The sequence below is a fragment of the Zingiber officinale genome, chromosome 7A (genome assembly GCF_018446385.1).
Source record: "Zingiber officinale cultivar Zhangliang chromosome 7A, Zo_v1.1, whole genome shotgun sequence".
Classification (NCBI taxonomy): domain Eukaryota; kingdom Viridiplantae; phylum Streptophyta; class Magnoliopsida; order Zingiberales; family Zingiberaceae; genus Zingiber; species Zingiber officinale.
Window position 1 is genome coordinate 132,383,526 of NC_055998.1, and position 11,331 is coordinate 132,394,856.

Below are 11,331 nucleotides of genomic sequence, written 5' to 3' on the forward strand. Positions count from 1 at the left end.
AGCATCAACCCGAAAATAACAACAATGGAGGCGGGGTGAGTCCAACACTACAGGTACAATTGATATGCAAAGTAAAGAAACAACACTTAGCACTAATCATGCGTATCTCCTGATAAGAAAGATAAGAATGCATCTGAAATAAACAGGAGAATACTGTACTAACCAGGTCCTGAGTATAAGGTCAAACAGTCCGAGGGATAAGGAAATCCTGTATGCATGTCAAACATAGGTATCCAAACAATATGCAGCATATAAATGCAGCAAACACAAACACAAGCAATAAATGCATCATGCACATGATGCCAATGATGCGTCCTGGTCACCCCTGACGCCAACGATCATCTCATACAAAAGTGAGGCCGAGTTGGTAGGGCTGTGACAACGCACTCTGTCGTCACTACTCCCGATGAGTGACCGAGTGGACGGATGTCGAGTACACCTATCCTCCTACCCCAAATCATAGATGGGGAGCGCAATGCTCTCAACTCCCGGTACACGGGGAGGAATCCCTGCCGGATAACACGTTGTGTCACACTACCCATGAGCGGACCAACGGTGCCTAACAGAGTCCCTGCTGCAACACACTCATCCTGAATCGACCACTAACCCATGAGTGGTGGTGTGTGCAGATCCATGTAACTGGCGATGTGCTCAACAATAATGGAGCGGACTATCGCACAGCATGCAATCATGCAAATGATGCATGACAATAACCATATAAACATCCTGACCTAATCCATATATATAGAAAAGTGCACCCTAAGTCAACGAATCATATCGAATCAAAGGTACACAGAAGGTATAAAAACCTAGGTCCTGAACATGGTCAAGCATGACATATCACTACCCCTATAAGCATGTACAAACAGGTAAAATATACCTGAGATGCAAAACCAATCAATCAATCAAGCATGTAAGATTTGGGTAGTGATTAACCGAAACAGATAAGAAACACAATTAATGCAACATGTTAATTTAATTACTAAGCATATCAAATGACATAAGTCAAAAGTACCCGCCTCAATAGGAATGTCCAATCGGTCCGAGATACGACGTCGAAATCCTCGTATACATTTTTATTTAGCTAAAATTCGAATGAATTGCTAAATAAATCCTTAAAACCATTTAGGGCAAAACCCTAAATAATAATCATCAACTTATCTAAATAAAGTCTAACGATAAATTAGGGTTAGTTACCTAATCCCCAATCCACCATTAGATCAATTCCAAACTACCTAATCCTATCAATCAATCATCAACAACATGATCAAAGTAAAACCCTAAACCTTACCTCAGTTCACAATCCAAATGACTGCAGTGAAAGGTTGCTTGCTGCTGAAAAATCCTCCACACTACCAGGATAAAAATAAAATCCACAACAACAATTAAATACCCTATACTATCAATTAGGCAGCACCCATAACTCTGTAAATCTGAGCCTCAAACCAAAAATACCTAAATTTCCTTACCTATCTCGTAGCTGTGTTTGTTGATCCACACCAGGTCTGTTGCTGCCAACTTAAATTTATTGCTGCTGGAACTCTAATTGTTGCTGTCGGAACACTGCACAGCAGAGCCCTTCCTCACTGTTTCCCCCTGCCTCTCCAATTTTCTGGTGACGAGATCAGAAACAAGGAAGAAAATCAGTACTCAAGAAACAAGAAATCACCTCCGCAGATCAAATCCACAACACAGCTTGGTATAGCCCTTACCTTCAAGGTTCGGCTAGGGCAGAGGCGACGGGGTGGAGAAGGCCGGCGGCACTACGGATGGCGACGCCGTCGGGTGGAGAAAACGCGGCTGAGAAGATGACTAAGGCTCAGGGAAGATCGCCGGCAAACGAAGGGGTCGGCTAGGGCAAAGAGCGAAACCGCCGGAGTTCTTGTGGCTGATACTCGGCGTCGGCAGAGGAGAAGATGTAAGAGGAAGGAGATGGCATCGGGCTCGGGGGAAATTTGTACCGGCCGGGGAAGAGGCGGTTAGGGCTCGGGTTCGCGAGGGGAAAGGAGTAAACGACGACACAAAGAAATGAAAAGAGAAAATAAATAAAGAAAAAGGAATTTAGAAATTCAACTTTTCCTCATTTAAATGGGGTAGCCTAAACAGGCTTTTCCGGACCCCGTTTTTATCCCCGTCAATTCATCCGTACGAGCTCCGAAAAATTCCCGAAAAATTTCCAAAAATTCCGGAAAAATTTCCTAAATCATATTCGCCTATTTCCGGTATTTTACACGGTGGCCATTAGAGGTAAACCTGCATGAAAAAATATTAAGGTATGAAAAACATGATAATATAAATAAAGTCATATATGAACTAGAATTACTAATAACAAAAAATACTTACGAGTCCACAACAACTTATAACACCTTGTAACCAAAGAGTGTTACTGTCTGCTGCTATGCTTTAATAATGTCTGCAAAATAATATTACAACGCATTATAATAAAGTTTACTAATATGATAATATAAATACAAAACAATATGGAAACATAACTTACTTGATAAATAATAATGCTAATATTTAATCATCATTAACATATGACTAATCAACATCAATAATCTATAAGTCATCATTGCTAGATTCTGTTAGGTCAACAAGATCCTCACTGCTGGATATCTCTCCATCATCTATATCCTTGTAAATGATATTAATATCTATAAGTAATTGAGATATAAATTGGAGTTATGAATTAACTGAATGTCTCTTCACTTCGTCATTCTGAAATTCATCATGATTTTGAGCAGTGATGGTGTTCGACATTTCTATGGTTGAGCGAGACTTCATTCGATAAACAAACAATCATTCACTAGATCTTCTCTTCGAAGGGTATTCAAGATAGAAAACTTGATCCGCTTGTACTTCGAAATGAAAAACTCAAACTTGTTGAACCTTTTGTTTAGGGATGGCAACGGGGCGGGGCGGGGCCGGGTTTGCCATTCCCATCCCCGCCCCGTTTCCATTTTTTCGGGTTCGGGGATTCCCCTAACCCGAACCCACGGGTTCGGGGATTCCCCATCCCCGCCCCATTTCTAAATTAATTTATATTATTATTATTATTATTTAATAATAATTGTTAATGATAATATTAATATTAATATCAATATCAATAATATTATTATTAATAATATTTTCAAAAATTTTAATATTAATATTAACACTATTATTAATATTTTTTAAAAAAATCATATTATTATTTATTAATATTAATAATAATAATATTCGGGGCGGGTTCGGGGATGGGGATAGAATTCCCATACCCGTCCCAAACCCGCCCCATCCCCGAAAAATCGGGGATCCCCATCCCCATTTCGGGTTTTCCCCGCGGGGCCCCAAACCCGCGGGGAAAATTGCCATCCCTACTTTTGTTTGCATTAATCTCAACTAAATTATAACTTGGATGTATTATGGTATTTTTTCTTAGGGTTGGTTCATACCATGAACATTTGAACAACACACACCTTTTTATAGGTAATGCAGGATATTCAACCTCTATGATTTCGTCAAGTCTACCATAGTAATCAAACTCAGTATTACTGTTCTCTATAAATTCTTTGACCCAAACACTAAAACTATAGGTTAATTTCCATGAATGTCGTTGTGCCATATGAAATTTAAGGCCATTAACATAGTAAAAGTACACCTTTATTTTCCAGAGAAGTCTTGATGCAATAATAATTATGATATAAATTAGGACACTTCTTAATACACATAAAATAAAAAAATTCATAAATTTTCTAATTTATATATATTTGAAATTATAATGCAAATTCGGCCTTTAACTTTGCAACTAGCTCACTTGCATCCATTAATGGATTTTATAAATATAGTTGTTGTTCTAACAAGCTAAGAAAGAATGTAATTTTAAGACAATTGAGATATGAAACAAACAAATTAAACAGGGGATAAATATTTGATTAAAGAAGTGAACTTACTTTATGTATAGTTTGACCTTATCATAGTTTAAGAGTGTGTATATTTTTGCAGCATGGTATGTTTCTTGAGTTAACCATGTAGAAATAGATGCATCCATTGGCTTACCAGGAATCTTGAAAATAAAAAGCATCGATGGATATATCGGCTGAGCATCATCAAAATTTATAGGACATCACTTGCAATGTCTGGTTTCACTTTATCAGCAAAATAATAGGAGCAAAAAGATGTTTCTTCAACCAAATAAGCATGACATATTGACCCCTTAACTCTTGCTTTCTTACGAACATTATTCTTTAACTTTTTCAAAAATCGTTCAAATGGATACATCCATCTGTACTGCATAGGACCAACTTTTTATGTCTCATATGATAAATGTATTAGGAGATGATCCATTGAATCAAAAAATCTGGGTGGAAATATGCGCTCCAACTTACATAGTACGAGAGGAATGTCTATTTCTAGCTGAAGTATATCATCCATCATAATACACTTCGTTGTCAAATCTCTAAAAAATAGACTCAATTCTGTGAGTGTTTATCAAACATTTTACAGAAGTAAGTCAAGGAAAGCTACTATAATAAGTCTTTGAATGAATATATGATAATCATGACTCTTTATTCCAAACATCTTTGACCTATTTATATCCACGCATCAAGCTATATTTGAGGCATACCCATTTGGAATTTTATTTCTTTCAACCAACTACATAAAGCTTGTTTATCATCTTTATCCAATGTATAACAAACCTTTGAAAATCTATTGTTTGTTTTATTCTGATACAACTATGGTCCTCACGTGATTTTACAGTGTCGTTAGTTCTTTTAGGAATGTTCATGACAATGTCGAAGATATTATCGAATTTTTTTTTCTCAACATGCATGATATCTAAATTATGTTGAATGAGTATATACTTCCACTAGGGCAACTATAAAAATGTTCATTTTCTTCTAACCACACTTACACATCCTAATTGTTGGTGCAGTTAACAACAGTGGTCAAACTCAGGTTTTGATGAATGACAAATAAATTAAAGTTAGAAGTCGTGTTGTCTAACCTTCTTACCAAGTATGCAGGACTGAAAAACTTAATAGGGATCAGATATAAGGCTGAAGTCTAGTCGGGTTTGGAAGACCAAACAATTGACAGGAAGTCCAGTTGAATCAGAGAGGACTAGACAGTTGGCACGAAGTCCAGTCGGGTCGGGGAGTACCAGACGATTGATTGAAGTTCAGATGGGACATCTAGAAGGAAGACCTGGTGGGTCAAGAGATCAAAGTCAACTAAGTCCACAAATGGTAAGTAGAGATAAGCAAATGGAGGAAATATCCAGTGAGGAGTGTTTTCGGTTGAGGGAACAGTAGGTGTTGATCCGACTTAGAGTTTCAGCGAAACTCAAAGTCAAGATCGGACAACCCGAAGACTATCAAAAATGACTCTACTTTACATATTATTGCTCGTTGTGCTAACCTTGTATTGTAGAAAGTCAATTGTTGGAAAAAGGTTACCAGGCGCCCAAAGGAGTCTTGGGCACTTGGATGAGTCTCGGGCGCCCGGACTGGTCCGGGTGTCCAGTGGTGGATAAAGTTTGCGGGATAAACTTTCGACGAGGTGCAATCACGCCAACACACTTTAGGCACCTGGGGGTGGTTTAGGCACCTAGAGAGGTCCTATATAAAGGCCTTCGAGCAGCAACTTCACAACATCAATTACTACGACTTTTATTCTCACGCGCTGCTCCAAGAAGCTCTCCACGACATCAAAAATCTGCTCCGATAACTGATACTAAAGCTTAGACTCTACTTGTTGTCTGTATATTTTAGTTTATTACATTGTACTTAAATTCATATAATATTTTCGAGCTTATAGTGATTACCAAACGAAAGCACTCAGTGAGTGTGGGTCATGGAGTAAAAGTCGTCGAAGGCTCCGAATCAAGTAAAACTATTTGTGTTAGCGCTTGTTTTATTTTCTTTCTCTTTTATGCTACGTTTATTTTAACTCGTAGTTTTGAAAAAATGACGAATGCTATTCACCCCCTCTAACATTTTTTCAGTCCTACACCAACAATGTATTTATTTATCTCATCGAAACCAAGTTGAGATACTGATAGAAATTTATAACTGTCTATTTGTTCAATAATTTTTTCACCAGAAGCATGGACTGTTGGAGGAGGTTTTCCGACAACAATATTCTTCAAGATTTTTTTTTATTTCACCTGAAAGGGTAATCAATTGGTAAAAATTTATGGTGATTATTAAACCAAGATACCTTCTCATTGCAAGGTAATGAAAATGCATCAAAATTTGTCATGTAATATGAGCATGCTAATTTATCAGTTGTGCTCCATCCTGATAATATTGAGTATGTTGGAAAATTATTGATTGCCCATAATAATGCAGCATGCAATCTAAAATTAGTTTTACATGTAACATTATAAGTCACCGACCCTATATTCCATAATTCATTCAACTCGACAATTAGATGTTGTAAGAAAATATCTATCTTCTCTTTGGGGTTAGTTGGACCAGGAATAAGTATAGTAAGGAACATAAATTCATCTTTCGTGTACATCCATGGTGGTAAATTATACAATATTAATATAACTGGCTAAGATGAATATTGCTGTCTCAACTAACTAAATGGTTGAAACTCATCTGCGGAAAGTTCCAATCTCATATTACGTGATTCCATTACAAAGGAGGGAAATATAGTATCAAGATATTTCCATACAGGGGAATCACAAGGATGACACATTATACCTTCTTCGTGCTCATCCTCATGATACCACATCATGTGGCAAGCTGTAGTGACAAATGTATATAAGCGTTGAAGTCTAGCAGTTAACAAAAAGTAATACATCACTTTCCAAGTAGTATTTTTCTTCTTCTTCCCTAGTATGCGAGTACAATGCTTATAATGAGGGTGAGTACAAATTTTGCATTCACTCAGCTTGTTGTTTTCATTCCCAAATATCATGCAGTTGTTTATACAACAATCAATCTTTTCTGCAGGCAAACCTAAACCTCTAACTAATTTCTCTGTACTATAGAAGTTATCAGTCATTATGTTATCAGGAGGGAACAACTCTGACATCAATTGACACATGCCATCGTAATATCTTTTTGAAAAATTATATTCTGCTTTCATATTCAATAAACTTACAGTAGCTGGTAGTTGGCTTGGCTAAAATGAATGTCTTCTCATATTTCTCTTTCACTAGCCTTTAACATTTCATATAATTGTTGATATTTAAGTATTGATATTTTGTCTATATTGGAATAATTAACTGTATTAATCACATCGTGAACTATTGTTTGCAATGAAATATCATTAGTTGATGATTCAGACATAGTAATAGTTATGCCAGATGACGAACCATCAGAAAACTCAATTGGTTCATACAAATATGGTTCTTCGTGACAGTACTAATTGTAGTAATTCGACACCAAACTATTTATACATATATATAGTTTCACGGCATCCTCATCACAGATGACTCTATTTTTACATTTGGAATGATTATAAGGACACGGTTACTCGACATCATTCATACATTCTGGATGACTCTTAGCAAAGTTCACTAATTGTTCAACTTCAGTAATAAAATCATCTCTAATAAATATATTTTCTAATCGATTGTATATTCAAGTTTTATTCAAATATATTGTCACATAATGAGAATATAATTTATACCATGTATAACAAAATATATGAGTTACTAAAATTATTAAATTAAGAATTAAAAATTATTTTAGATGTAAATATACTAACACTCAAATAACAAAATGACTATATCATGTTATAATCAAGTTTTTAACTTAACATATATCTAAATTCCTCCATATAAAATTGTATATAGGTACTATTTAATAAATTATACCTAAAAAATATGTAGTCCAACTGAAGAAAAGCAACAAATACCGTATACTACAAAATAAAAAAATTAGATAAAATTAATCACAAACAATGGTAATCTAGGACAAATTCACGAGTGTGCCAGTCATTGTCAACGTCAGGAAGAGGGAGAGAGGGGGTGGAGAAAACTCATCGGAGTAGCTCGAGATTGGGGAAGAACACGTGCGCATAAGGAAAATCAGGGGCGTGCCCTAAGCTTTTAGTCGGACCTATCGACGGAAACAATTTTGTCGATAATCCGTTGGAGACTATCGACAGAACTTCGTATCCGTCGATAATCCCTATATGATATTATCGACGGAAGCTGTTTTCCATCTGTAGTAATCGACGAAATTGATATTCCTTCGGTAATGCCTACTTAGTATTGTCGACGGAAGTTGAGTTCCGTTTGTGATTACAGATGGAATATCAATTCCACCGATAATCCTGTAGATAAAGCCTAAGGTTTTCAAGTTATAGCTTGGCTTCCTGGCAGAAATCATATTCAACCTGTACGTGGAATATGATTTTCGTCGATAATTCTATTACTAACTTGGGATACTTTTGTAGTGATCTTAGTCATGAAAACACACGTGAAAGTGAAATCGGAGACCATATATATCTATATATAAATAATAGATAGCAAAGTAATATAGATTCTGCTATGAATTTTCGAAAACTACTACGTGGAAAAAAAATATATAAATGTTAAATAATCATCGATACAACTTTAGATCATTTAACAAAAACATAAAAGTTGATTAATTAAGACTAACCAAATCATAAAATCCGTATCAAAAACATTACATTCTCCAATTACATTAAATCGTTAAACTTGAAGAGCCACAATAAGTTTGAAGATCTGTTAGAAACTTATGGTTCATGTTTACTCGAAGGACTGCCGGCGGTAAACAAGTTCAGTTTTCGAATCTTCTTCGTCACTGCAACTACGAGCTTGCGCGAGTGGGATTTCTTGTTCACGTCATGCTTCATGCAAGCATGGCCCTTCTCGAGGTCGCTCAGCCGGATCCTCATCCTCGCCAGCTCGAGCTTCAGGTCCTTGTTCTCCCTCCTCAGGCACGCGTAGCTGTCGCGGGGGGAGATCCCGGCGACTCCCCCCGCGACGAGCACCGCTCCGCTGCCGAGCTTCTCCGGCGGCGGGGAGCAGCACAGGGTGCTTCGGAGTCTCAGCTGCTCGATGTAGAGCACCTGCACGGTCGCTTGCACGGGGAGCCTCTCGTTCTGTGCGGCGTGGGCGCAGGCTTCCGGCGAGAGCTTGTGGAAGTCAATCAGCTTGCAGAGCCGCTTCTTCTCCATTTCCGACAGCGCCTGATCGTGCGCCTGGTAAACTGATTGAGTGAGATCCAGATTCGATCAAATGGGTTCTAGCACAAATTAGATTTTGAAGTGTGATACTTTGAGGTAGATGTCGATGGCGCGGTACAATCCGTCGTGCGATGATCGAGAGTAGGCAGGCAGAGTGTCCGCCACGGCGATGAACTTTGCGAGCTTGAGGTTGGCGTCTGGAGCGATCTCTGCGAGGTAGCCGTCGACCAGTTTGGCCACTTTGTCCAGCGCGTGACCGCCGTCCGATTCGAAATTAGATCCGTCGTCATCGTCGTCGCTCTCCTCTTGATGAGAAAAGATCAGAAGGATTCTGTGCACGGTGTCGACGTCGAAGATTGTTTCGCCGGAATTGTGAGCGCAGAGCAGGAGGAGATCGTCGAGGGAAGACGATTCGAGCTGAGATCCGATTCTTGTCTCGAGAATTAGCCTGCAGGTCGTCGAGCAGTCGAGAAAGATGGCGGAGCGAAGGAGGCCGAAGAGGAAATTGACGGAGACGGCGTGCTTTTCCGCCGGAAGAAGGCTGGCGATCGTTTCTACCACCGCCTTCCCTTCGCATTCTCCGGTTGCGGCTCTGGCGGGCCTTTTGCGGAACGCCTTCTCGGCGTAATCCACGAGCGAAGCTCCGACACTCTCCGGGCGGATTCCGCGGCCCTTGACGGCCTCCACCACCCGCCGGTAGAGGTCGATGCGGAGGACGGAGAGGTCCTGGATCCACCAGTCCTCGCCGGAGTTGGGATCGCTCTTCTTGGTGACGTGGAGCCTCCCGGAGCTGTACTCCAGTCGCGAGAAGCTGGCGGCGATTTGCTCCGCGCAGGCCGTGGCGGCGACGCCGTCGGCGCACCGGCTCACCACGCCGAGCTCGTCGGCCAGGGGGAGCAAACCTTCGCAGTGGCGCAGCACTTCGACGCAGAACTCGAGGTTCTTGCAGACGACTTCCTCGAGGTAGGCCTCGCACCGGGTCGCGAGGTTGTCGCCGGCGTAGTCGCCGGTCATCTCGAGGTAGTCCGAGGCGCAGCGGAGCTCGGCGACGTTGCCTGCCGTGAGCTCAAAATGGACGCCGTAGCAGAATTTGGCGGCGAGCCGGAATGTCTCGGGACCGCCGGGTAGACCCGGCAGCTGAATCTTGTCGCCGTCTATGGATTCCGACAAGATCCGACGGATCCTGCCACTCTTGGCGACCAGCGGGAACTGCACTTCTTAGAATTCCGGCCAATTAGAGAAAAATCAAGCGCATAAATGCGCGAAATACAGAATCGACCAACCTTATGAAGCTGAAATCTCACACCAGCTACCTCAATCGTAACGTCACTAGGAACATCCAAAAAGATCCTGCAAATATATTTTCAGACGATCAAATCTCAGAAAAGAGAGAGAGAGAGAGAGAAAACAGATAAGCACCAGTCATCACGTCTTTGCTTGTGCGGAGAAGAAGCAGAGCAGCCGGGAAGGAGTTGCTGGTGGTGGAAGCGATTCATCTCCACAGGGAAAGCTCCGGAACGGCAGCAGGGAGCTAAAGGGGGTTTGCATGCTGCAAGCCTTGGAGAAGAAGAAGCTGATCATGAGCTGAAATGGATTGATGGTGGTGGTGGTGGCCCGGGCATCGCAACGCCGCTGCAAATCTTGATTTTGCTTTCTGTTGCCTGCCCCTTTCGAGCCGTAGGAGGAGAATTTTGGAGAGCAGAGGACAAAAAGCAGCAGGAAAGGAGCGGGGAGCGAGCAGGAATCAGAGCACTGAGCGCATGCATGCAGGCGCCTGCCCATGGATCATCATTAACAATTAGTGAGCTTTAGCATTTTGACTCTTTTGCATTGACAACAAACATTATTTCTATCTAAATAAATTTGAAACATATGAAGTAAAAGTGAAGTTGATTTATCTCAATCCGAGTATTCCTTGTAGTCGGCCTCGGACCGGGCAGTTAGCTAAATAATGTTATCAACAGAAGATCTGGAGTCAAATCTTAATTAATAGTGGGCTGGGGTGCCTATCCTTCTTTATATATTATTAAACTAGATTAAATTAAGATTAATAATCATTCATGATTTATTTTTTTTATATTAATTTAAAAGTGAACTGACGGAGGCTCTAGAGCCTACGAATTACCTTTTGCAATCATAATAAGATAAAAAGTTAAATTATAGTATATTTAATTTATG

The 11,331-nt window shown here is 40.0% G+C and overlaps 1 protein-coding gene across 2 annotated transcripts; it reads right to left on the reverse strand.

Annotated features, from left to right (window-relative positions):
- Positions 1-8,514: 8,514 nt before the first annotated feature.
- Positions 8,515-10,938, reverse strand: LOC122002631 (BTB/POZ domain-containing protein At5g48800-like). Of its 2 annotated transcripts, none has more exons than XM_042557864.1 (4): positions 10,583-10,938; positions 10,437-10,503; positions 9,244-10,362; positions 8,515-9,168 (listed from the first exon to the last, which is right to left on the reverse strand). In XM_042557864.1, exons 1-4 carry the CDS (start codon positions 10,933-10,935, stop codon positions 8,701-8,703), a joined length of 2,007 nt encoding a protein of 668 aa, XP_042413798.1. In that variant the 5' UTR covers positions 10,936-10,938; the 3' UTR covers positions 8,515-8,700. The 2 variants fall into 2 exon arrangements, with proteins under 2 accessions (XP_042413798.1, XP_042413799.1); XM_042557865.1 differs by having other exon boundaries at positions 10,573-10,919.
- Positions 10,939-11,331: the final 393 nt, after the last annotated feature.

Coding starts and splice junctions, on each gene's coding strand:
- LOC122002631 (XM_042557864.1), bottom strand. CDS start 10,935: ATGGGCAGGCGCCTGCATGCATGCGCTCAGTGCTCTGATTCCTGCTCG. Junction 10,504..10,582: donor TTCTCCGCACAAGCAAAGAC/GTGATGACTGGT, acceptor ATATATTTGCAG/GATCTTTTTGGATGTTCCTA. Junction 10,363..10,436: donor TGAGATTTCAGCTTCATAAG/GTTGGTCGATTC, acceptor TAAGAAGTGCAG/TTCCCGCTGGTCGCCAAGAG.